Source organism: Mauremys reevesii, linkage group 7, assembly GCF_016161935.1.
Source record: "Mauremys reevesii isolate NIE-2019 linkage group 7, ASM1616193v1, whole genome shotgun sequence".
NCBI lineage: Eukaryota > Metazoa > Chordata > Testudines > Geoemydidae > Mauremys > Mauremys reevesii.
The window spans coordinates 28,104,512-28,132,174 of record NC_052629.1 but is presented as its reverse complement, the minus strand read 5'-3'; the positions used below and the strand labels follow the sequence as shown (position 1 = coordinate 28,132,174).

The 27,663-nt window shown below is 40.0% G+C and overlaps 1 protein-coding gene across 17 annotated transcripts in view; it reads left to right on the top strand.

Moving 5' to 3' along the window:
- The window catches only part of CFAP46 (cilia and flagella associated protein 46), a 193,885-nt gene that overhangs the window by 79,810 nt on the left and 86,412 nt on the right, over positions 1 to 27,663 (top strand). For all 17 annotated transcript variants that reach the window (XM_039481097.1, XM_039481104.1, XM_039481098.1 and 14 more), the window contains 10 exons: positions 1,837 to 2,065; positions 5,791 to 5,911; positions 11,731 to 11,854; positions 12,375 to 12,505; positions 17,043 to 17,188; positions 17,735 to 17,868; positions 22,019 to 22,231; positions 23,613 to 23,832; positions 24,124 to 24,273; positions 25,025 to 25,129. In XM_039481097.1, the coding sequence (XP_039337031.1) occupies positions 1,837 to 2,065; positions 5,791 to 5,911; positions 11,731 to 11,854; positions 12,375 to 12,505; positions 17,043 to 17,188; positions 17,735 to 17,868; positions 22,019 to 22,231; positions 23,613 to 23,832; positions 24,124 to 24,273; positions 25,025 to 25,129 (1,573 nt within the window). The remainder of the gene's footprint in view (positions 1 to 1,836; positions 2,066 to 5,790; positions 5,912 to 11,730; positions 11,855 to 12,374; positions 12,506 to 17,042; positions 17,189 to 17,734; positions 17,869 to 22,018; positions 22,232 to 23,612; positions 23,833 to 24,123; positions 24,274 to 25,024; positions 25,130 to 27,663) is intronic.

The following is a 27,663-nucleotide window of genomic DNA, read 5'->3' as shown; positions in this document are numbered from 1 at the left end:
CAGCTGTGGCCTGATTGGGGCATGGCCCCCAGCTGAGGCTGCTTTCCCCAATCAGCCCCACTTTTCCTTCCCTGCCACAGCCCTCTCTCTGGGCTGTTTTAAGCCTTTTAAGGCAGGAGCGAGTGACCACCCCACTACAGACTGGTACCAGGGTCATTCCTCAGTCTCCAGATTGCAAGTCTTGTTGCTCTTGCATCAAATCAGTGCCTGTGAGTGACTTCATGCCAACTGTCTTAAGTGCCTGGGGGATATTTTTCAGAGTTTTAAGCCCTGTTCCAAGAAAGACAGGGCTGCCAGACTCAAGTTTCACTTAATGGAGTAAATGTGCCAACCATCATTGGAGCCTTCCTGCATCTATTAGGCATACTCTCCTGGTTTGTCTGAGTCAAGAGACAAGTCCTTCATCACCAGTACCAAAGAAGAAATGCTGTAAGACTACTAAGGATTTGGTACCAGAGAGTTCAAGATCCTCACCACAGATGTTGGATGCAGGCAAGGACATGGAGCTGCACTTGGAGAAGAGGTGCTCCTTGGGACAGTCCTGGAGTTCAGGCATGTTGTTATCCCGAGAGCGTAGGACTGGCCCATCAAGACTGACACCTGAAGTGTCTGCCTCATCATTTTCAGCCCAACTTTTGGTACTGCAGGAACAAGAGTCTTTCCTGGTGCCATCTACTCCTGAGGCCTATGCTGCAGGTGGGAAGTTGATAGACTTGTCAGTACCGGCTGCTACAGACTCCCACCTGGTACTGGTGTCTAAAGTACCAAAGTGTATTGCTCCTACTCCAGCTCTGGCTTGCCATGTGGTACCATCAGAGTCTTCAGTTAACGTGCCGTTCAGATTGGTACCAACTAGAGGGAAACCGATCATGATTTCACTGGCACTTCCATCTCCAGGCTCTGGCTGTAGCTCCTTGACAGGATTTGCCCCTTGGTCAGAGGAAGCAGACTCTTCATCTGCTTCTGAGATCGGCTCTTACATGTCACAACCCAGGTATGTACAGCAGTCCCCAGTGAATGCCTACCCATCCTGGTTCCACCCAGAGCATCAATATTGCCCACCACACAAGCATGAATGATTTGAGCAAAATTGGGTCCCAATGTCATATCAGTGGCTTTTCTGGAACCCTTGGGGTTTTCCTCTGCAACCGAGGTCATCCCTGCATCCTTCACAGTCTGCATCTTAGACTAGGCATCAGGAGCATCCACACCAGGGACACCATCTGTGCACCTCTGGTATTGGACCCAGTACTGTACACAAGGAAATTCCTTCTCAGCACTTCCTGCAGCCTAGTGTCCTCTAACACCACACTGGTGCATTTATTCATTAGTTAAAAGGAAGGGGGCCATGTATTGTATTGCCAGCACTGGTTTTTGTAGTATTTGTGACATTGTCCTTAGAGGTTTCTTGTCCCATCCCTGATTCAGGAAGGTGCTTAATGACATACTTAACTTTAAGTAACTATGTAGTCACATAGGGTATGTTTACATGGCACTTTTGAAAATATGGCCATGTCATTTAGGTGCCTAAATAGGAACTACTGAAAATCTGGCTCTTTTTGAACAACTCTATCAGTGATACAGAAGAAGTAACTCAACTACAAGATTGTACTGTTCTTTCTTGGCTGTGTTGGCTCCTCAGGGCTAAGGAAAGGAAAATGTAGTAAATGGTTATGTTAGTTATTTCAATATGGTGATGTGACACAGAAAACATGCAAGGAACAGAGAAGTTATTCATTATTCATTTTTCAACCACATTTTTTATAATTTTAAGTCTAGTCAGCTTTGTCTCTTACTGTTTTAACAGTTTACCTATAAAATTGTCCAATTTCCTAGCTTGTTGATTTTGCTACGTTGCCAAGTTCATATGGAAATTGCTCGTATTGAAGAAGATGAAGATAGAATAGAGGCTGCCATGGAACATTTTCAGAAGGCTATATATCTAGATAACAATGGGCAATACCAGGAACATCTGAAAATGGCTTTTCATCGTCTTCATTTATGCACTATGTTGTACAAGTCACCTGAGCGCCTAGAGGATCAAGCAATTATGATGATTGAACAGGTAATAATAAAGAACAATTTCATTTGTAGAAATATAAAGTTCGCTTATTAAACTTCTCCAAAGGAAATATTTTTTTATAATTCTATTTTAAGAATTGTGTATATTCAAATCCAAGCTTTCTAAGATAATTGAGTTTTGGCCTTTTGAGTAAATTCTTGCAAAGTTATTTAATAAATAACTGTTAATGTTAATCTTTACTGACAATATTCAAAAGAGAGGGCAGCAGTTCTTATCCAGATGGCAGTATCATCCATACACCCATGTAAGGAGAGACTGAACTATCAGGGCTTATGGGGAAAATATACTTGTGTATCGGCATACTGATAATATTCCCCCATGTTTACACTAGGAAGACTCATGTACAATAAAGGAGATAGAATGGTACATTAAGGAATGCTGCATTTCAAATCCCTCTGTGTTGGCATACAATTGTCAATATTGGTGGACTGCTGTATTTTAGGTATGATTTGAACCACTATAGCACAGTTTCAGGACTCCAGCAACTTCTGTGATACCATCTCAGATAATTCAGCTGTGATAGTCCCCAAATAATCTGGTATTTTAGGCACCAACAAAACCATATGTTTTGGATCACAGTACAGAAACATTTCTGTAGTCACTGTTGTTGACTATCTAAAATATTTCTTCCATTTTTATATTCAACATTTTGTTTCTCTCTAGAGTTTGTAAGTAGTCCGTTCATTAGTAACTAAAGAATCAGAAAAAAACATAAAGCCTTAATAATGTTAAAATCCATTTTATCCTTGTGAATTGGATAATGAAGTGTGTTGCACTTTTACAGTGCTTTCTGTTTACACTTCTCAAAGTACTTTACAAATGGATTGATGTCAGTTTCCACAGAAACACATGAAAAGATTATATCCCAAATTTAAAATGACTTTATTTTTAAAAGAATATGAAGCTTCTTCCCCATTTATATCTTTGTTCTGCGAAAGTGGAGCTCAGCAGCTTATGGTTAGGTCTCTACAAAGTTGTCAACTTTTAAAATTGTATTTCAAGGGTCTAAATAAACTGAAGGCCTCTATCTTTAGAACCTAGCCCAGGGGTGGGCAAACTACGGCCCGCGGGCCACATCCGGCCCGCGGGACTGTCCTGCCCGGCCCGCGAGCTCCTGACCCAGGAGCATGGGCGGCAAAAGGCTGGGGCCCCAACTCATCCTGCCGCTGCGAGCCGAGGAGCGGCCCGCCCCCTGCAGCTGGGGCAGGGCCGCGCTACCGGCTCCGCTTGCGGGAGAGGAATGGCCCCTTACCGGTAGCGCGGCCCCGCCTGGCTGCAGAAGACGGGCCGCTCCTCCTCCGCTTGTTCACGCCCGGGTCCTAAACAGCGCAGCAGCAGCTTGGCTGGGGGGGCGGGGCTGAGCTCCGCCCCGCTCAGAGCCGTGTGGTGAGGGGGCGGGGCTGGGAGCTCCACGCCGAGCGGGGGCAGCTGAGCTCAGCCCGGAGCTCACAGCCCCGCCCCCTCACCACGCGGCTCTGAGCGGGGAAGAGCTCAGCCCCCTCCAGAGCCACGCGGCTGCCTCGCTGGGCAGGGCCGCTTCTCGAGGCGCGCAGTGAGCAGGGAGTCCCGGGGACAGTCAGGGGGCACAGGTTCTGTGGGGGCAGTCAGGGGCCAGGAAGGGGGTTTGGATTGGGGGTCTCAGGGAGGTGGTTGTCAGGCATCCCCTGACCCCATTACCCCCCAGGCCCAGCCCTGACCCCCAGCTCCAAGCCCAGCCCCTCGGACCTGGGCACACCCCCGGCCCCATCCCCCTCACAGCCCTGACCCCCAGCTCTGAGCCCAGCCCCTCTGATCCGGACACCCCCCTGACCCCATTCCCCACAGCCCTGACCCCAGCTCTGAGCCCAGCCCCTCTGAGCTGGACACCCCGGCCCCATCCCCACAGCCCCGACCCCCAGCTCTGAGACCAGCCCCTCTGAGCCGGACACCCCCCCTGTACCCATTCCCCCCACAGCCCTGATAAGGGGTGGGGGGCAGGCTGTTTGGGAGGGGGCACAGTCTTCCCTACCTGGCCCTCCATACTGTTTTGCAACCCCAATGTGGCCCTTGGGCCAAAAAGTTTGCCCACCCCTGACCTAGCCCCTAAAGGTTTTGTGTGGATTCTGGTGGATTTTAGCACTTATATTCCGTTTTACAAAGATCAGCTGCCTAACCACCACAACCTCCTGTGGGCCAGGTAATTATTACCTCAGTTTTACAATTGGAGAAATGAAGACACAGAGAAGTTAAGTGACCTACCTAAAGCCACAGTGAAAGTCAATGTCAAAGCTGTGGATAGAAGACAGGAGTATATTGCTTCATCCATTAGCCTGTGTTGCTTCTCATTTTACTGTGCTGCCACTGATGGTGATCACGGATCATACTAGCTTGCTCAGCTGCAGGTTGGCTGGGAGGAAACTTGCAGCAGCCTTTGCACTGTCAACCTTAGAGGTATTGCTTCCTGCAATTACAAATGGATTTGTGGTCTTCATAGAAATTCAGAGATCCTTGGCCATGGTTGTTATAGAACCTAGAAGTCAGTGCTGGGCAGCTACAGTTGGGCTATGAATGTGATCTTTAGGACAAGTCAGTGACAAGCTTCCAACTCTAGTAACCAGTTTATATAGGTTTACAATTTCAAGGCAAGTTTCACAAGGAAGAAGCCTAAAAACATAGTTTGTAAAGAAAAGATGAAAGCTGAGAGTTTCCTTTCGATCTGAAGGTCCAAATCAATGTGGATGGATACACAGATGTAGTCTTTAAAGACCACAAAGATCACCTGTGAATGTTGCTACTGGTCCATTAGTGTACAGATGTGCACACTCCATACACTAATGGACTTCCCACATGTGGAACAGAAGCTGAAAATAATAATTTAATATTAAAATGTGAGGATTTCTGGCTGAAATTATACAGGTTTCCTGAAGGACCATACTGTCCTAAACATCTGCTCTCCACTGGCAAGCCATGGCTCTCCGATTCCTGCAGACCACGAACGTGCATGAAGGGATTTCCTTAGACTGCATCCTCAGACCTGTTTTTGGAATAACTAATTTGCATTTGCTCTGCAATGTGCTGTGAAATGGGCTGATGCTTTTTTGGTCGATATGTTGCATATTAATTCTCAATTATATTTGGTCATAACCAAACTGTTTCGTAGTTTTCTTTTAGTGAGCAATTTTATTTTTGAGAATATATCATAGCAATAGTTCATACATTAAAAATTAAATAGTAAAATTCAGCCATGAATGTGAGCAACATTAAAATGTAGGGGTGAGGGATAGCTCAGTGGTTTGTGCATTGGCCTACTAAGCCCAGGGTTGTAAGTTCAATCCTTGAGGGGGCCACTTAGGAATCTGGGGCAAAAATCATACTTGGTCCTGCTAGTGAAGGCAGGGGGCTGGACTCAATGATCTTTCAAGGTCCCTTCCAGTTCTAGGAGATTGGTATATCTCCTATTATTATTGCCTGCATATGCTCTGAGTTACTCTCAAAATGTTCATGTCAAGGACCAAGGTTTCAGAGTAAGTCTAGCTAATAATAACATTGTAGAACAGTACATAAGTGTTTCTGGGCTGTAATGCAATTCCTGTGGTACATAAACCTGTGACCAATGTTGTGGCTTATTTAATGAGTGAGATTTACAAACACCAATTTAATGAAAATGTACTTATTTTTAATACAATTTGTGAATTTACCCATAACAGTTAGCCCTTCTCTTTATGTAGGCTAAAAAAGGGAAGCAGAAAGATAGTGTGAGGAAAAAGCGGTCTCTTTTGGTCAATGCAGGTCTTGCACTAGCTCCTGATGCATTTCAAATAGTCCTTGACAGTGAAAATGAAGCTAAAGGTAAGGTATGTTTGCTGTGATTAAAAAAGTCAAACATGTGTCTGTTACTGATTCTTTACCCAGCCTGAAAGATAATTTGACCACTGGAGCCAAAAATAATGTTTAGAAGACTATGTTTTGGGGTGAAATCATTGCCGTAGTGGAAAAATTCCCATTGTCTTCAGTAGGGTCATCATGTTTTTGGAGAAAACCCTGTAGTCCCATTTCCTATGCACATAACTGTGTGACACTATAAACTTATGCTCTCAACAAAAATATGATGTCTTGTATAATTTTATTTTAACTCCTGTAACTGCAGAAGCTATTCCTAGTCATACATGGTAACTATTGAATACTGTTTCAAGTTACTGTTTAACTCAATAATATTCTGTGGCATTGAAATACATATGTTCTTTATTTCTTTCAGATTGTTGCCTCTCAATTTTGAATGCTCTCTTGTTTCTTTATTATGCAAAGAACTAAATATGAATTCACAGTTTGCCTTCTAAAACACGGACCCCAGGATTTGAGCTCATTGCTTGTACATTATACCATGGACATTTTATCCCATGAAAGGCTACCCAGTCTTTCATTAAACAATGTCCATATGGAGATAGATTGTCCATACTATTCCAGCTGCTTTGTGCCACTCTAGCAGTACAAAGCACCTATAATACCAGTTTAAGCAGCCTTCTATGGATTCCCCTGCTTTGCCATAGTGTAGAGATCATGTCCAAAGGAGAGGGAGCATAGCTAGGGAGTCTATTCCCTGGTGATCCCTGGCTGCTGGAGCAGGTGACTGGGACAATATTGGGCCCACACACACAATCCTATAGTAAACTCATTTCAACCAAACCAGAACGTCCACCCCAGATTATTTTTATATGAAAAATAGAATTTATCTTTGAGTCAGTAATGACACACAAGTAAGAGTGCCACCTACATATTCACTACTTCCACTTCCTGTAGCACCTCAGTTTCCTTCAAGCACTAATCTTGTACTGAATAAGCTTGGATTTACTTAATTTATTATATATATTGAGATGATAGTCCAAAGTATTATATCTTTAGTGTTTTGAAAACAGTCAGACAGAGTATTAAACTCCAAGAAATAATGTAAACCTGTATAATACAACATCATTGCCATAATGTGTTGAGGCATTTTTTGAAGTAGGTGAGGGCTATCTTGTTCAAATAGCTTCTTTCACTTTATTTTAGATCATTAACTTTTGTAGGGGAAATGCAGAGGCTTGATCTGAGCTCTTGGCAGGTTAAAAGCTTTTCAATTAACATTTAATAAACTATTTGTATAAATTAGACATTAGCTTTAATTGAAGTAAATATACTACCTGCCATTGAGCTGCAGCATTCATGCATCTTGAAGAGACTTAAAGACACAAGTCATCTTAGATTTCCAGCTAATATAGTTGTTTGGTTTTTGAATTTTGGGTTTACTTGAGAATTGTAAATTTGTATCCAGACTTTCTCAAAATAAGTCACTCTTTCACTTACATATTCATATGCTAGCCTTCAAATGTAGATAATCTGAACAACTAAGATCATTTTACAAAATATCAGCGTAGGCTGGTGGACTTTAAAATAAAATTTTGCAAGATGTTGTTTCTTAAAGGTTTACTTTTGCTCTTAACACTCAACAGAACAATGAGACTAACTTTTTTGATAACAAATAACTAAACTAAATAATTTTAAAAGAAATTAAAAAATAAATTATCTTTGTTTACAGAATGAGAATATTCACACAACTGTGCTTTCATCAGCATTTTATGAACATTTTGTTCTCTTTTCAATGTATGTATTTACTTGTCAGTAATTTTAATGGGATTTGTACTCACACATTCAGAAGAGATTGTACTACTTGCTTGCAGTTTACAAATTCTGCTTACATGATATTAGTGTAATTATTGCCAGTTAATCTACAGTTACCACAGTAATGGGGACCATATAATTCATTGGATAAATTATACCGAAAGACTATTTATAAAGACATTAAGGGTATATCCCCTTTCCCATTTCGTTTAATTCAATGCTAATGCTTAATCTGTTTGTTTTTTAAATGTCAGAAATGTTTATGCTTATGCATTTCTTGCTGTTACTTGGCAAGCTGCTCAAGGATCAAATTAAAGCTTATTCAGTCTGGGTTATGTCAGCAATGATAGTTCAACTCGAGTCAATGTCCTGCCTCATCAGATTTCCAGGACAGCCACATATTATACAAAGCATTTCTGCCTTGTCATTATACTGTAGAAATAATCTCTGATGTGTTTTTATCGCTAAAGCTATTTTTCTCCTAGGGGTCCAACTCATCCCTTCCTTGTGTCTTGTCTCTCTCTTTCTCAGTTCATTTCTCTGTCTAATATTTTTATGCCTAAAAAGAGTTCTACCTTTAACACCTCCTCCTCACAAAAAACTAATATTTTGGTGTTTGCAAACTGAATCTTCAATATCTATCAAAATACCCGGGACTAGTGTTAATTTTTTTTATAGATTATGCAAGTTGTTGTAGGTTATGGGTTAGAAACACAGTTTATATGTTATTTGTAGTTCCCAAAAGTGAAGATCTGTAGGTGATGCTTAATTTTAAAATGTAATGGGCATTTGACTTTTTTCAGTTACTCAGTGATCAGATACTCAACACAATTAATATTAACAACAAGGGGGAAGGAATGCAAGCCAAAATAGGGAAAGAACAGGTTAAAGACTATTTAGATGATAAGATGGATGTATTCAAGTCAGCAGGGCCTGATGAAATAGGATACTTCGGGAACTAGCTGAAGCAAATCTTGGAACCATTAGCAATTATCTTTGAGAACTACTAGAGAACAGGTGAGGTCCCAGAGGACTAGAGAAGGGAAGACATAGTATCTGTCTTAAAAGGGGAACAAAGAGCAGCAGAGAAATTATAGACCAGTCAGCTTAACTTCAATACCTAAAATATACTGGAACACATTATTAAACAGTTTGTAAGCACCTAGAGGATAATAAAGTGATAAGGAATAACCAGCATGGGTTTCTCAAAAGCAAATTATACCAAACCAACCTGAATTTCTTCTTTGACAGGGCTACTGGCCTACTGGATGGGGGAAAGCACTAGACATGATATCTTGATTTTAGAAAGGCTTTTGACACACTTCTGCATGACATTCTCATAAAAAAAACTAGGGAAATCTAGTCTAGATGAAATTACTAGAAAGGCACAACTCTTTGAAAACTGTACTCAAAGAGTAGTTATCAATGGTTCATTGTCAAACTGGGCAGGCATATCTAATTTTGCTCTGCAGGGTCAGTCCTGGGTCCAGTACTATGCAATGTTTTCATTAATGACTTGGATAATGGAGTTGAGAGTATCCTTATAAAATCTGCAGATGACACCAAACTAGGAAGGGTTTGGAGGACAGGATTGGAATTCAAAAAAATCTGGACAAATTGGAGGATTGGTCCGAATTCAACAAGATGAATTTCATAAAGACAAGTGCAAAGTACTTCACTAAGGAAGGAAAAATCAAATGCACAACTACAAAATGGTGAATGACTGGCTAGGAGGTAGTACTGCTGAAAATGATCTGGGGGTTATAGTGACTCATAAATTGAATATGAGTCAACAATGTGATGAAGTTGGGGAAAAGGCAAATTTCATTCTGGGGTGTATTAACAGCAGTGTTATACGTAAGCCGTATGTGGCAATTGTCCAGCTCTGTTCAGCAGTGATGAGGCCTCAGTTGTGGTACTGTGTCTATTTTTGGGTGCCATGCAAGTCTAGAGGAGAATGTCACAGTGTTCTCTATTCATCACTGGGGTGCCTCCTTGTGGCTACTTCTGGGAAATAGCTCCACCCAGTTTGACACCCCGCTTCTGTCTCTCATTTGCACTGCGACCTCTCTCACACTCCAGAAGTTGCAGTGAATCAGGATGCTCCCTCTTCATGGCTTGGCCCTCTGGCCAGGCCACTATAGTTTTCAAGTTCTGCGATATCAAAGTCTCACCAGATTGTCTGTCTAGGTATCGTTCCCAGGAGTCCTCTAATTTCAGATTATGCCACTTCCCCAGTGGCTGGTAGGGGAACCTGGGCCCACCCACTACTCCAGGTTCCTGGCTGGGGAACCTACAATCAGCAGCCACAGTCTGCTGTATCCCAAACCTGGCTGCTATTTCCCTACTGCTTCCTGCTCTATCTCTATCAGGCTTCCTTATCCACCACTCTTCTAAGTATACCCTTCCCACAGTTCCAGGGCCCTAGGGCTTCTACTCTTCTCCTGGGTTTCCTTCTTTCCCTCTCTAACCCCAGAGAGTGACTGCAGACTTCCACACTGCAGACTATTTCTGCTGCAAACTTCCCGACTTTCTACAAGCCCTGCCTGGTCCTGTTTAGCTGGGCTCCATCCTCAAACAGAGATCGTCTATCAAGCCTAACTGTTTCTCAGATATGGTTTATCAGATTACTTAATCCCTTCTGAGCCACATTAACCTTTTCTGGGCTAGTGTGGGGTGAACAGCCTATCACAGAGAGCATGATGATAAAACGTTTAGAAAACTTAACCTATGAGTCTTGAGAGAAAAAAAGACTGGAGGGGGACCTGATAACAGTCTTCAAATATGTTAAGAGTTATTATAAAGAGGATGCTGATCAGTTGTTCTCCGTGCCCACTAAAGGTAGGATAAGAAATAATGGACCTAATCTGCAGCAAGGTAGATTCAAGTTAGCAGTTAGGAAAACTTCTAACAATAAGGGTAGCTATACTCTGAAACAGTCTTCCAAAGGAGTTTGTGGAAGCCCTATTTATTATTGCAGAATTTTCAGAGCAGGGTGGACAGATACCTTTCAGGGGTGTCTAGGTTTACTTGGTCCTGCCTCAGCTCAGGAGGCTTATGAAAGTAGTTGCACCAGTCCTCCCTTGAACAGATATTTTAGGGGATGGTTCTCTCAGCATTATTAACCAAAAGTCTGTTCCAAAGGCTGTTGAAGTTATTGAACAGATTCTTGCTGAAAATTCACAGTGGCCAAGCAGCTGGGAATTACTTTGCTGCAGCTACCACTGTCCAGTTTGTCCAGTACTGGATTGGGGTCTTTTGAAGCAGGGGCGGCTCCAGGCCCCAGCACGCCAAGCACATGCTTGGGGCGGCATGCCGCGGGGGGCGCTTTGCCCCGGCTTCGGTGGAGCTCCCGCAGGCATGCCTGCGGAGGGTCTGCTGGTCCCATGGTTCCACCGAAGCTGCGGGACTAGTGGACCCTCCGCAAGCATGCCTGTGGGAGGTCCACCGGAGCTGCGGGACCGGCGACCGGCAGAGCGCCCCCCGTGGCATGACGCCATGCTTGGGGCAGCAAAATGTCTAGAGCCGCCCCTGTTTTGAAGGAAGCTCTGAGAACTATAAAAGTCAAAATTTCAAATGTTTCACAAATTTTGTTGTGAACCAGTATGTATACTTTTCACTGACTCCATATAGATTGCTTTATCAATGAGATTTCAAATATTATTCTAAATTCCAGTTAGCACACAAAATCACACCAATTAATCACACATACTCACACAAATCACATATACCCTGTACAGCAGAGGTCTCCAATTATAGAAACATTTCTCCTTTTAATGAAGCTGCATTGAATCAAACTATTTTTTGCTGACTTGGGAAATTATAGAACATTTTGTTTATACTAATTCCAAACAAAATTGTTAGTACAGAATAATTTGTGTTTTATTTTAATTAGTATAATATAGATATTTTAAAATATATAAGGACCTACTTATGAATGAAGTTATTGTAGTGATGAAAAACATGCATTGTAATGCTTCAAAATTTGCTTGCATTCCTTTGTCTCCATTAAGTTTCCTCAGGTAAAAGCAGGAGTCAAATAAGTTATCTCTGTGCAAAAGCCCAGCATCATACTAAGAGTGTGGAGAAAACCGATGGACATTTGAAACGATTAGGGCATGGAAATGACAAGGAGAGGTAATTACTGTAAAGGAGGTGTATATATATTTCTTTTCCATTTTAAAAGTGGTGTATTGCTATTGCCAAAGGAGAAAGTTTTGCTATTAGGACTCTGAAATTATTTGACGCTCAATCCTGCAAAGTGCTGAGCACTCTGGTACAGATCCAGTGAAGCATTTAAACATGTACTAACCTTTAAGCAGGGGATCAGTGTGACGATATAATGAGCCATTAAACTTTGTTATGGTTATTTATCTATATGCTGATATAATTAGAAATAACAGCTTTATTTCCAGTGTATAAGGAATCTTCAGTAACTGGCATACTCCTCCTGCAGTTGATGCTTGATGCTGTATGATTTATAAGTTATTTTTATTAGTGATAAAAATTGACCCTACATTTAGTAACATTGAATAATAATTGTTACCGGGTTTTAAAGTCTGTATTATGATGAAGGATAACCTGAAGTTTCAGCCTGAATCTAGAATTTAGGAAATAAATCTGTTAATTAAAAAGTTTTTATATTTTTGTATGATAGAATAAGACTTTGGGCAGATTTGGCAAAAGTTGCACGGAAACAAGGCGTATGGGATGTGTGCCGTGCAGCATGCAGATTCTGTCTCTTGTATGATGATGCTCAGATGAGGAAGGTACCAAAAGCTAAAAAATGTAAGTCAACACATTACTTACAGTGTAACTTTTCTTAACTGATATTTTAAAACTATTTTTTAAATGAAAACTCAGTGTCATACACTGTAAATAAGTTATTTTAAATTTGTTTTAACCCCAGAGAGATAATTTGATTATTAAACAATTCAACACTTCTGATTTGGTAAATTAGTAGTAAAATAAAACTTTAGTTTGCAAAATTTTGAGATAGTCTATTATTTTGCTAATTTACAAGGTATTAGGCTTCCGTAATATGCTACGGTATTATGTTACTCAGCAAAGAATTAAAAACACATCATCAATTTAAAAATTGGAATTCCATCTGAGAATGTTTTATGTACTATTATAACTCCTGAGGTTCCTATCACTGCAAGAGATTAGAGCGAATGGAGCTTTTCTTTTCTATTTATTTTGTGCTGTGATAGCAATTTTTGTGTATATAACCACACCATGTATAGATTGTCAGCAGGTTTTGAACCTTGGAACAACCAACTTCAAATTGCAGAACTCTACAACTCAAGCTAAAGGAATAATTCCATTAGATGGTCATAGCAGTAGGTTTTTATCCACTATTAGTAGTAGTTAGTTTCCCTTATTGTTCGTTGTAGCTTTCTCTCAAACACATGGGAGAGAAGAAGCATTTAAAAAAAATTAAGTAAATGTGATGGTAAAATTCATAGATTTGTCAGGGAGGACTTACAGGGTGTCTGAAACTACTTTCAAGTCATTTATTTTCAAATCAATTATGTCCTTTTAAAAGTTAATTTTTAAGCCTGGTTATTTTTCCATTATGTGGATGTCATAGGTTTATTCCCCACTTTGAACTTTAGCGTTCACAAGATGGGGACCTGCATGGACTCCTCTAAACTAAATCCTAGTTTAGATCTGGTAAACGCTGCCACCAACTAGAAATTCCAGTGTCTAGTACACTCCCTGTTCCCCCAAACTTTCCCTGGGGAACACAGATCCCAACTTCCTTGGATCTTAATACACAGGGAAATAATCCATTCCCCCCCCCCCACCTTCTTCCCCCCTCCCCTTCTTCTGAAAATCCAAACAAGGGAAAAAATCACTCAGGTTCTAAAAGAAAAGATTTTATTAAAGAAAGAAAAAAAGTACACTATCTCTGTAATACCAGGATGGAAAAATTTACAGGGTCTAACTTATAAAAACTGGAGAGACTGCCCCTCCCTCCTCCTCAGAATAATCAAAGTAACAGCAAACAGAAATAAAGATATTTCTTCAGCAAACACACAATTGCAAATGCAGAAATTAATTATAAGACTAATTCGCCTTTCTAATACTCACTATACTGAATAGAAGAAAATACTTCAGGAAACTTTGGAGAACTTGAAGAATATGTCTGGCCTCTCTTAAATCCAAAGAGAGAACGGCAATCCAAACAAAGGACACAGACAAAGACCTCCCTCCTCAGAGATTTGAAATTATCTTGTCCCTTGATTGGTCCTCTAGTCAGGTGTTCATCAGGTTACTGAGCTTGTTAACCCTTTACAGGTAAAAGAGACTTTAACCCTTAACTATCTGTTTATGACAGTGGACAATTATATATTTAAGGAATATATGGCCTATTGCTCTCAAAAATCAGGCAATGGCAACTGTATACATGAACTGAGGACACTATATACTCCAAAAGTTTTCATTTCTAGTGCCTTTGATTTTTAATTGAAAAACTGTTTGAGCATGAATAGTTTTACGAGGCATCAGGAATGCAGAAATAGAGAAGCTTGGCCAAAGCAATCCTATTTGATTAATGTATTTTATTTAGAGCTATGCAAGTGTGTTAATGGCAATTTTCAAAAACTTCATCTTTTTAAATTAGTTGAACAGCCATGTCCTTTTTACAAATCAATGCCATCAGTAATGTTTCTCGTGATTTTATGTATATAATAAAAGTGCATTCTGAACCAAGCACTTTTCTAATTGCACAGCTGTTCCTTATACTAGTTAAATCTCTGATGTTAAAATCAAAACAATTTGTGTTACAATAAGATTATTTGTTCTCTCTAGTAATTGAACTTAAAACAAGGTTGCAGGGTGTAAATGTGTACTTTCTTCCTCACACCACGCGGATGTCTAGAAACCTACAGATACTCCCAAACAAAGCTTTTCCAAGAGCAACGTTACAGTGTTAGGGAAGCACTATTTACTGTGCTGCAACATGAAATCATGGCAGTTGGAAAAGGGTCACCATACTTTGTTCTTATTCATGTTTATTGTTTCCTTAAATAACATATATTTGTGTTTCAGGGGGATAATTGTAGGTAAAAACACAAATATATGGTTAGGTATACATAATAATAATAATAATAATACATAGGTCTTGTATAGCAGTTTTCATCAGTAGATATACAGAGTCTACTTAAAGTTAAACAGGTAAATGTTAGAAAGAGGAAGTAACAGGGATAATTGGTCAAATTTTCTGTGGGTGTTAACTGGTACAGTGCCATTTAATCTATGGAACTGTACCAATTTTTACCCGCAGAGAATTTGATGGTATAACTATTGGTTACACGGTTAGCAGTGCTGTAAAAGATATTTGGTACAATTTATCAGTTGTTAGACAAGTAGCAGGCCATAAAACATATTTTCCAGCATATAAATGAAATTTATGTGGCATTATTATTCATTTAATAGGCTGTTTAGTTAAAGCTACATCATTGCTCAGCTGAGAGGTTTGTATGATCAGAATTGTTATGTGCATATGAATACAAATAATTTGTGTCTTGTGCACAAACAATATTACATATCCTGTAAACTGGAATTCTTTTGTCTTAGTGTTCTGTTATTTTAATGCAGGAATATAACATGCTGGGCTGGTATTTTTAGTAAACAAAATCTCGAGAAAAAAGTACGGAGTCAGTCTGAAATAAGAATATTTTATTGTTGAGGATAATCACCAGAGAGAATAGTCTCTGTTTATCTAGAAATTGGTCAAAAATCTGCAACTTTACCAACTCACACTTAAAAGGATAAAACTGAGTTAAATTGGTCCTGGGAGGAAGTGATGGCCTCCTTGCCTGTCACTGGTCCACCCGTTAACTCTTATGGGACACTGCATGCTACATAGATTATAAAGCCAGAAGGGACCGCTTAGATTATCTAGTCTGCCCTCCTGCATAATACAGGCCATAGATCTTCTCTGCCCCCACCTGAGTGCCAGCTCCGCAGCTCCCATTGGCCAGGAACTGCAGCCAATGGGAGCTGCAGGGGCGGTGCCTGCAAGTGGGGGCAGCGTGCAGAGCTCCCTGGCTGGCCCCTCCCCCTAGGAGCCGGAGGGACATGCTGGTTGCTTCCTGAGAGCCACATGAGGTAAGCACCACCCAGAGCCTGCACCACTCACTCCCTCCTGCACCCCCAGCCGGGAGCCCCGTCCCTCACGCCATACCCCTCATCCCCAACCTGGAGCCCGCTCCTGCAACCCAAACCCCTCATCCCCAGCCCCACCTCAGACCTGCATCTGTAGTCAGAGCCCTCACCCACTCCACACTCCAAACCCCTTGACTTGCTCCTGCAACCCAAGCCTCTCATCCCTGGCCCCACCCCAAAGCCTGCAATCCAAGCCAGAGCCCTCACCCCCTCCCACACCCAACCCCTTGCCCCAGCCCTGAGCCCCCTCCCACACGCCGAACCCCTCATCCCCAGCCCCACTTCTGACCCACACCCCTAGCCGTAGCCCTCACCCACCTTTCACATTCCAAACCCCTCAGCCCCACCCCCCAGCCCAGAGCCTCCTTCTGTACCCCAAATCCCTCAGCCCCAGCTCCAGCCGGAGCCCTCACCCCCTCCCGCACCTCAGCCCCCAGCCCAGAACCCTGTCCTGCACCCTGAACCCCTCATTTCTGGCCTTGCCCCAACCCCCTGCTTCAGCCCAGTGAAAATGAGCAAGTGAATGAGGGTGGGGACAGCGAGTGACAGATGGAGTGAGTGGGGGTGGGGCCTTAGGGAACGGGAGAGGCCTTTGGAAGGGGCGGGGCAAGGGTGTTAACTTTCTAATTGCAGAAAACCTAGCAACCCTAATATTAACCAAGTTGAAAATGTAATAAACTGTAATTTGTTAGCACTCAAAGATGTCTAACCTATATGACCCAATTGTGGAAGAATGATAGATTCTGGAGGCAAGAAGTGGAAGCACAAAGGAGCTGCTTCTGTCCCCCTGTGCTTTCTGTAGTTACAGCTTGATGCCAGCAATCCAGAAATGTGAGAAAGGTGCTTGGTTTAACTAGTGAAGACTCTTTAAAGCTGCCATTTCCTGGCCACTGCATGCTGTCCCACTTACACCACCGTCCATCTGACTGATTTACATACCTGTCTCCCAGCACTGCCTGGAGAGAGGTATTTTCAGTCGCAGGAAACTGTAATGAATCAGGATTTTGAAGGCAGCAATTTTAAATCTGAATTCATTCTATCCCTTTTATAGATTTTAATGGAACTAGGCATTTTTCTTATTTAGCAGTAAAGTAAAAAGTCTTTCTGATTTACATAACAACAATAATAAGTGAAGCTTCCTTTCTCTTAGTACAAAAGAAGAAAGCTAGTACAATTATGATGGATGATTATCGAGGTGGAAGCCTACAAATGGAATCATCCTTGCCCATTAAATCATTCTCTCTTGAAAGAGATTTACTCAGAACATTAGCAGAAATAAGATTCATTAATGCAGAGGTTAGTAAATTGTACAGCTGTGATATTCATTTTTGTCTCCTCCATCCTTGGCTTTATCTACCGTGCTGGTATACATTCATCTTAAGGAATGATGTGCCAGTTATTAGAGATTGAAAACAATAACTAATGCGTTTGCAGAGAAACTAAAAAAAATTTAGAGTTTCATGAAGCTACTGTCTAAGAAAGTTTCCATTCAAAGTAAGTGTACTAATGTTTTCCCTGTCAGTACAGATAATGTATTTCTCAGTGATTTTATTGCAAATGTTTGACAACTGCCCATAGAGCCCTGGAGGCTTAAAATTGTGGGTTTTTTACAGGAATTATGTTGAATTCATTCTGCAGGATCTAAGGAATTTGAAGGACTGTATTTAATATGTTTTGTGATATATTGCTATATGCCTACAGAGTATTTGACAAAATTGTGCTGCTAATATTTTATTGTAGAATGGAGACTGTGACTTGAGCAGAAGCCAGTTTCTCTTTTCAATGTGAGAAGGTTTGATGAAATTGAAGTTTCATATATATGTTTTCTATATATATTTCTAGGCGACTACTCATTTGTTAAGATTGGAGGGTGTTCAGCTGAATGATCATGCTGTCCCACCTGAAGATACAAGCCAGCATCCCACAGGATATATTTCCAAACTTCCTGAACATGATCCAGATTGGATAACATACAGGTGTTTTTCTTTAATCTGTACCAAACCCTGGGTCCTTTGGCAAATTCTTTTTGATTATCACACCATGAAGATATTTTCAAAAGTTGTTACTTCTTAAAATAAAATCCATTGTTATCAGATGGTTCATTTTCAAAGGCATGGATTCTTGTGGGAAAAGAGAGAGAAGCTAAAGGAAAAAGTTTTAAGTGGCCATTGCTGAGTTGGCTCCATTATGGAACAGCTACTGGCATGCACTCTTGCAATCAACATTTTAACTGTCAGACCTGAGAAGCTTATAGCCACACAAAAACTCTTTAAAGCTAAAGTTAATTCTGCTATCCATTTAAAAAAAAAAAAGGATTTCATAGTTTAAAAAAAAACATAATTGCCAAAACTCAGAAAATTTTCTGTTAAAATTTCAAATAATAATATCTGAGCATCTATGTAAATGCATAATGAATTACCTTCCTCTCTATTCCCTCCACCCAAGGGGTGTGAATTGAGGAGAAATTAATTTTTTCCTCTCACCTCCATAAATACTGTTAAGTTATTTTTTTCTGTGTAAAATCAGGGGAGAAAGGGGTCCATGTAGTAAATGTTACCTTTGGAACGGAAGTCCTTTCAAGGAGATTATAATGTTCATGAAGGCCACCTCTAATAACTAGTAAGTTGGCATTCAAACTTGGGGGGAAAAAACAACAAAAAAGTGTATGCTCATGCTCATTGAGAATTAATGAAAAAAACACATGGAATTTCTTAAAGTAAGTTGGTACTGAATTATGATTAGACATTAAAAAGGATCAAAATCAAAGTGAAAAAACATCTTTTTAAAAATTCTTGCCTCAAAAATAGATGTCTGCTTAAGATCAAACTTTAAAAGAAAAGTTCGCCTGTGGGCATAGATTACACAAGAGAAATTGTCAGTAAAACAGACTTTTTCCCCATATTTTTAGAGGGGGTTGTGTGGGGAAACATTTATCATCTGTTTTAAAATGGAACTTTGACCATGGCATTACTATCATGACACCATAATGAAGGAATGGGTACTGAGGTAGAAAACAAGACAACCTTTCTTAGGTATGTTTGAAGTTCTTTGAGATCCTCAGATGGAAACCTCTGTAGAAGTTAAGATTATCATCATCATCATTATTCATTTTAATATATTATTATGTAATGCTGAAAGTTTTAGGCTGAGGGACAGTAATTTCCACTACAAATTTTATACATTATACTCTGAAAAACTGAGAGTGAAGAGTAACCATTTCCTAGCAAATATATCCCCTGAGTAAATCCTCTTCTTCCCTTCATTTCCTTCCCTTTCTTCTGTTTCTGGTCTCTTTTTTAAAAAAAAAAACTTGGACTGACACATTGACCCTGTAGACTGATGATTTGCTGCAGAAATTATGGTTTCCTGTTGAGTATCTGAAATCACTGTCTTTGATGTGCCAATGTGCTGCAAGATCCTTTGTGCTGGCTGCTATTGAACATGAAAGGAGAAGATGCAGTAGTCAGCTGAAAGGCTGCAGAGGTACATCACGGCCCTGAGAATACCCATACTTGTTGCAATTTAGTGGTAGGAACAAGTTGAGTACAGTATGTTAGCTGCTTTTATCTCTCATTCTCTTCCCTGCTCCAATCACAGGTTAGAGCAGCCCAGGGGATAATCCAATGTGCCAGCTGACTATGGTCCCCAGGGAACAATCCACCAGTTGGGGAATGCTTCAGCCATACTAACTCTCCACCTCTTCTTGGTCACTTCATGCCCATTCACACACCCTTCTCCTATAGTTTTTGGGAGAAAGACTTAGGAACTCTATTCGATGTATGCCTGATGGGGGGCTTGTGACCAGGCTCTACTCCCTTTGTACTGCCTGAGAAATGCACAGGGAGTAGAGGACAGCAGAAAATCTGCTTTTATTTTTGATACTGGTGAATATTTACAAATATTTTGACTAGTGTGCAGATTTGGAAAGAGGCCAGTAGTAGGGGACACAAGAGAGCTGATTCTCTTCCCACATCTGCCACTTACCTGCTGCATGACCTTGGGTAAGTTGCTGCATCTCTCTATGTACCATCCCACCATTTGTCTCTTGTGTGTAATTAGATTATTGCAGAAGGGACTGTGTCTTACGCTGTCTGTCTATACTAGCATAGTAAGACCCTGATTTCAGTTGGGGGCTGTTGGCGTTGCAATAATACAATTAACAGCAATGAAATGTTTTGGTCAGATGAATCAAGCAATCAGATTCCATGTGGCCATATAACGCTGTATAAAAATGTTAGCTGTATTTTGAGTTATGAAGCCTTTAGATTAATAGGTGGAGTGTGCATCCTTAAAACTGATTTTGTAGTTAAAAGATTTGCTTTATTATTGTATTACCCTAAGCACTTGGGGAAAAATGTTATAATCTTAATTAAAAATGAATCAAAGAATTCCAAAACAACTGGGGATGTTTTAGAAGTCATGGAGACATGCATTTGTTAAATAAAAATATGTTTGATATGTGGAACATGACATTGTGAACCCTTGCCACTGAAAATACTGCTTGGGGGTTCCTGGCACCATGTATCAGGTTTGCTGCAGGAAGGTCAGAGTGGCTCAGCAATCCTTCATGTAGTGGAGGAACACTCTCAGTTCAGATACATTAGCATAGATCCTGAAGAAGCTAAAGGATGTGGTAGGTCCTTATTAAAATCATTAGGGCATCTTCTGGCCTTCTTTATTTCAATATGCTCTCAAGAAAAACTTTAATTAAAGGACCTAAAAAGAAATAATTAAAGACACACCAACTAAGGGATGCTAATACTTCTACCCACATTCAGTTTCATCATGATTTGAAGCTTAAAGCCTCTGTGATTAGGTAGTACTTCCTTTTAGGATACTTTTAGGAATATATGCGCCTTGGTGCCACACGATTGCAACTAGAAAGTAGTGAGCATTTGGCTACAGGTAGAGCCCATCACGGATTAGAGTGTTTGGTGAAAGGAACCATGTCCCAAACCAGCCTTAGTTCCTTTCCTATGTCATAGGCAATAGGTATCAGAAACATCTTCAGTACATCCTCTGTCTTGACATTGAACTCATCTGTCCTTTTGTTATTTTGATTATACTTGTGTTTATACTGTAATTTGTGGTCTACTATGCAAAGAATAATTTTTAGAAGTATGCTGTTACAGGTTCCAAACTACTTGCTAACTGTGCTGCTGTAGAATTCTCCACAGTCGTCTTCATGCTATCAAGTGATTTTGGACTGTTCCCCTCTGTGAAGTTCTGTGGTTCCAAGATAGTTTTACATCAGTTCCTTTACTCCTCATTTTCAATCAACTATATTGCACAAGGGGGGGAAAAAGGCAATACAAAGATGTGAGTCATGTAGCACGAAAATGTCCTTGACAGTTCCAGACACATGCCGAGCAGTTAAGCTTTTTCACCCCACTGTCCCCAGACCAGTGAGGCAGCAAGCACTTAGCTATGTCCGACACCTGTCAGCAGGATGTGCTTCCATGCATGTGCTCAACCTAGAGGCAACAGTAATTACGAGCCTGCTGTATACTATAGAAAGTACAGTAGTTATGGGCTTGATGCAGAAATTACTGGATGGATTCTATGATTTGTGTTATGGAGGAGGTCAAGACAGATTATTATAATGGTCCCTTCTGGTCATAAAAATCTATGAATTCTTGATAGATGTGCAGCACTGAGGTGCCGTCCTGTGCACTTTAACCTAACTATCCAGATAGACAAGCTAGGGATGTGCTGGAAAATTAAATGGACACTAAAAATCTATATTCAATTATAGGTTTAACCTGAAGTTTGTAATGAGCTCTGGGACTGAGGCATGGACTCATGTACACATTATAAGGTGCCCTGGGGATAAAACATTAGATTTGGATTATGGAACACACTATTTGCATTATTTTGGATGACAGTAGTGTTTTAGTGTTCTGGAGACTGATGTTCCTTATGCTGATTTTTCTTCTTCTCTCCTCCCCCCATCTATTTCTTCTTTAAAAACAAACAAACAAACAACTAGAAAATTCCATACGAAATGCTATGTTTAAAAATGCTTTGCTGTATCAAGCAAGAGTGCTTGTAAATTCTAGCTCTTACAATATATTCATTTTGGTTTTGTAGTTTTGGAATAATAGCTTCTTAATATTAATTTTACAGTATCTGGGTAGACCACTTATCCCAATATGCTATGGAAAACTTTCTGCGGGCTGCGGAAATGGGAGAAGAGTTGAATGAGGCCTGGATTGTTCACAACACAGTGGTGTATGTCTTAAATCACAATAAACATCTTATAGCTTCAGGAAGACAGCGAGAGATTGTTGAGTCCCTGCAGAGTCTTCTCAGTGCAATCAAGAATACTGGACACAGTGGGTAAGTATGATAGTTGAGTTTGATTATTACCTTTCTCTTTCCTATTAAGTATTTTATGAAGCTAAAAATAAATTCTAAAAGTAAATCACTTTTTCATTGTGCCATATCCCAGTAGCACTAAAAAGATGTTGTTAGTTTTTATTTGATTGGGACTTATTTGCTTTGATTTGTGAACGGATATTTGAGATGGTATAGTCTATTAGTTGGTTTAAAAATGAAGTCCCCCCAGTCTAACACAGAGATAGTCACTCTACCAGTCTAAACCTTATTAAAGAGTGGCTATGCAAAGCTGATATGGTCTTTTTAGTTTGGAATAGCAGCAGGGCTACTGTGGCTAATCAAAAGGAAAAGCTTACTTGTACTGTCTTGCCAAAGCAAGATGTCATGAAATGTATTCACTTGATGTGTCTCTCTCTCTAATTTAATACGTTATATTCATTGTAAATGTTTAATAATCAAAGCAACTGTGGTCTATTATTTTTTACTACTGTTAAAGCTTTGTAAAATTTAAAACGGGGTGAGGGAAAGCTTTAACAGCAATACTCTATGCACCACCACGGGTGGCAGAAAAAAAGGCTGCCTGATTTATGGCAAAAAGTCAAATAAAAAAATTAAACTCCCTTTACTACTTCTGGTACTCACTTTCTACAGTATGTGCCTTAATATTGTCTCCAGTAGTCTACACAGAAGAACATTTTTTTCATGTTGTCAGATTAGTGAGTACTCCAAGGAAGCAGTAATCATCTCTTGTTTTGGAGTCACTTTTGCCAGGACCCTTATGTAGTTATGTAAAATGCACCTTAAGAGGGAAAGAAAAGTTAATAATGCGGGCACTATAGCTATTGTGAGATACCTCAGTCAGATGTTCATCTGTGCTTTACCAGAAGGGATTCTGCTATAGCTGTTGCTAATCTGTAACTCAACAATTGATTGTTGTGGAAATTAATGCAATGTTACAAATAAAGTATGATTTCACGTAAGAGGAGTCGACGCAAGAATGTTTTTTTTTTAGTGCAAATACTCTTATTAATATAAGTGAGAATGTAGAGGAATAATAAAAATCTTGAACTGATACATAGACAAAACATTTCATAAATAGAATATTTTCTGGGAGGCAATGGCAGATCTTAATGTAGAACACCTTGGAAAGAACATTATGAAAAAACATGAAGGCTAAATTTATCTAAACTTAACTTCAGTATATTTTAACTTTTTCTCCAATGTGAAAGTGTTTCTTTAGGGTTATTTTGCAAATGTTTCATAAGTTTGCTTTCCAAGGGAAACATAGAATTTAGAGAAGTGTTAAACATCTTTCTGTGCCATCTTTATTTTGCTCTAGGCAAATGTTTCTTACACTTAGTCTTTTTGTTTTGTCTTTCAGAAATACTGTTGTTTTGGTGATGTTATGTAATGCTTTGGCTCGAGGCCTAATTCTTTGTTGGATTCCAAAATCAGTTTTGAAAACTGATGAGAAGAAAAAGATAGACGCAGCAACAGACAAAAGTAAAAGGCCCTCAATAAGGGGGCCTGAAAAAACAAACATTGTCCAACCTTTGTCAGTGGATCCAAATGGACTCCCTGATATTAAAGCAGCCTTAGAGGTACAAAGTTCTCATTGCTCTGTTTCCTATCAAACCACTGTATTTGGAGGAGGGAAAAAACCTCTCCCCACCATACACACACATAGGCACATGCTCACGTTCTTTACTGAGCACAGCTCAAGTTGGAGAATTGGAGCCTTTATCCTTTGACTCAGTTGCCTCATAGAGATGTTAGACAGATAGATTGATATGTGGTTTTCTCAGCATACCCTCTGAGGAATGCATTGTATTCATAACAGGGGCTGGGCTATGGATTCATGTTCTAAGTTTTATTTTATTCTTGGATTTTAGGTTTGTGAATTTGTGCTGAATTTGACAAATGGAAACATACCTAATGAATTGGTACCTATTGCTGTACGACAACAGATCATTGCTACGTGGGTGAAAGCGAAACAGTTACTTCAGCAACAAATTTGGCATAAACTTGGAACTGATGATGAGGTATAGATTCTGTGAATTCGTATGTGAAAAATGAATACATATAACATATGTACACTTTTTGAATGCAATATGGAAAATAAGATTTAGTTGTTCTCATTAACACATTACAAAGGACAACTAGTTATTTGCATGAGGTATAGAAATGACATTCTTGAGTTTGTTTAATTTCTACCTTCTGTTTTTAGCTACAAGAAATAATTAGTGGTAACTGCCATATGATGACATCATAACTACACCATCATTTAAAGATATACATTTATAGAGTTATAAAATGCAAAGAGACGTCAAGCATATTTCAATAAATATATATCATATTTTCATTATATAATATTAATTTGAATTTATGTTCTTGCTGATGTATTTCAATGGGAATGCCTGTTTTAAATAAAAACATAAAAATAAAATATATATCTAATAAAACCATGATCTCAGAATTTTGTAGCATATGTATTCATTCAGTAGTTGCTAATCTCTTTCATATTGAAACTATTGGAGTTTTGATTTGACAGGAGTTATGAATGAAATGAAATATATAAAAACTATCAAAAATTACGTTTTAAGGACAATAAAAAACAGAAGGTTAACAGTTTTTCTTGTAGCTAAATGACCTTTTAATGCCAATGAGAGTTCTACATATATATTCTCAAACATAGTTAAATATATCCTTTGTCTACTTATTGATTTTACATTATTTTATAATGTTTATATATGCATAACGTTTGGAATAAATGCGACATTTCTTGCTTCTCAGAATGGCGAGGGACAAAATCCACTCACAAAAGTTCTTGTTGCTTTGGAAATGTACTCATGTAATGGCTTGGGTCTCATGGACTTTACTGTTCCCAGTTTGTCTCAGGTATTTAGCTTTATTTTACTAGGTTTTTACTTGTGATAATATGTAGGTCTACATACTGTAGATGTTGCTGGTATCTTTCTGTAATCTCTGTTTTGCATAGTTGGATACAAAATTATTTCTGCTGGAGAACTATGCTGTTTTTTATTTTCCTTTAAAACTTTTTAAAGTTAATGTAATGATCATAACAGGTAGTAAATTGACATCCCTGGAGATTATATCTCTACATTTAACCACAAAATGGGTACAATAAGAATAATGGGAGTGCAAGATTTCCCCTGCTATTCTACCAGCTGGGAGCTGTCAGATTCTTGTAAAGATGCATTCAACATCAGACCACACTTCTGGCCAGTCATCTCTGTGGCAAAGATGACAATTTAACAGATGCTCTGTGCTGAAAATACTGCACAAAAACCCAAGCCAACACATACCTCAAGCATTCTCTAGTCACTTCTCGAGGTCTTGAGAGTGGGACACAAATAGAACCTGTTGCCATTTAAGGGAACATGAAGAGGTTTTCATTATTTGTGTCTCAGGAAGGCAGTAATGCATCACTATTCACAGTTTCTTTAGTATGTGACTGTTTGTTTTGGGGCAGATTTTGCCACCATTATTCATGTTGAATAGTGCCATTCTCTAAATGTAACCCCACTGAGTTACTAAGCATGAGCCAGGGTGACAAAATCTGGCCTATATCCCAACTGTCAAAGTTGTCTTTGAGCTCCGTCAGTCTATTTTGTAGTCATAGCTGTATGCCATACACAGTGCAGGGTATCACCTATATCTCCCAGTTTCAGGGCATCCACACCTATATTCCCCCTCCATGGTCCACCAAGCGCACAGACTTCAGGCTTCTGGCTCTCAGTAATTACCTCTTTTGGGTGGAAACCCACATCTCTCTCCCTCCTGACTTAAAGGCTACTAGGCCCTATAGTTTTGTATATGTAGTTTGGATTACATTTTTCAGTGTGCATTGCTTTGCACTTATCAGCACTGAATTACATTTGTCATTTTGTCACACAGTCACCCAGCTGGGTGAGATTCCTTTGTGAATCTTTGCAGTCATCTTAGGATTTAACTATCTTGAGGAATTTTGCATCCTCACTATTCAGTCCTTTTTCCAGATCATTTTGTGACCGTGTTGAACAACACAAGTGCCAGCACAAAACTTTGGGAGCCCTTATGTTTACTACTCTCCATTGTGAAAACTGACCATTTATTCCTACTCTTTGTTTCCTGTCTTTTAACCAGTTACTGATTCACCAAAAGACCTTCCCTCTTATCCCATGACTGTTTAGTTTGCTTAAGAGCCTTTAGTGAGGGACCTTGTCAAAGACTTTCTAAAGTCCACATACACTATCTCAACTGGATCACCCCTGTCCACATGCTTGTTGACTCCCTCAGAGAATTCTAATAGATTGGTGAGGCATGATTTCCCCTTACAAAAGCGCTGTTGACTCTATCCCAACATACCATGTTTATGTGTGTCCGATCGTTTTGTTCTTTACTATAGTTTCATCCAGTTTGCCTGGTACTGAAGTTAGGCTTACCAGCCTGTAATTGTGTGGCTTTTTTAAAAATTGACATTACATTAGGTACCCTCCTGTCATTTGGTACAGTGGCTGATTTAAGCGATAGGTTATATACCTCAGGTAGTAGTTCTGTTAGTAGAGTTCAGAACTCTTTGGTGAATATCACCTTGTCCTGGCGACGTATTGCTCTTTAATTTATCATGTTTTTCCAAAACCTCCTCTACATCTCAATCTGGAACAGTTCCTCAGATTTGTCACTTAAAAAGAATGACGTGGTTGTGGGATCTCCTCCATATTCTCTGCAGTGAAGACTGATGCAAAGAATTACTTTATCTTCTCTGCAATGGCCTTGTCTTCCTTGAGTGCTCTTTTAGCACCTCGATCATCCAGTGGCCCACTGACTGTTGTACTTAAAACATTCTTTGTTATTAGTTTTTGTGTCCATAGCCAGTTGCTCTTCAAATATTTTTCTGCACCTGCCTTATTATACTTTTACTTTTACAGCCTCACCTCAGTCATAGGCTATTGCCAGTCACCAACTAGCCCCCGCTCCCTGGGGCAGACTGCAGTATAAGCCACTCATCACAGGCAAGGGGGTTTTGTACCTGCTGCCTTTCTCTTTAACCCAGTACCTCCAGGGGCCTTGTACAAGGCCCTGCAGCCTAGGGAGTTGCTGGCCCAGAGCTCCACAGCTCCTCTGGCCTTTCCCCAGCTCTGCTTCACTCCAGTACCCTTTAGCACTCAGGCAGTTAGGTCCATCTCCCTCCTCAGCTAGAGGGAGACTCTTGCTCTTGGCCCACTGCCCTCTTATAAGGGCCAGCTGGGCCCTTATTAAGCCAGCTACAGCTGTGGCTGCTTTCCCAATCAGCCCAGCTTTCAGAGCTGCAGCCCTCTCTAGGGCTACTTTTACCACTGCAGTCCTCCCCAGGGCTGCTTGTACCTTTCCAGGCCCGGAGCGTATACGTTTAGTTTGAGTCATTTAGTTTGAGTCATTATTAGGGTGGG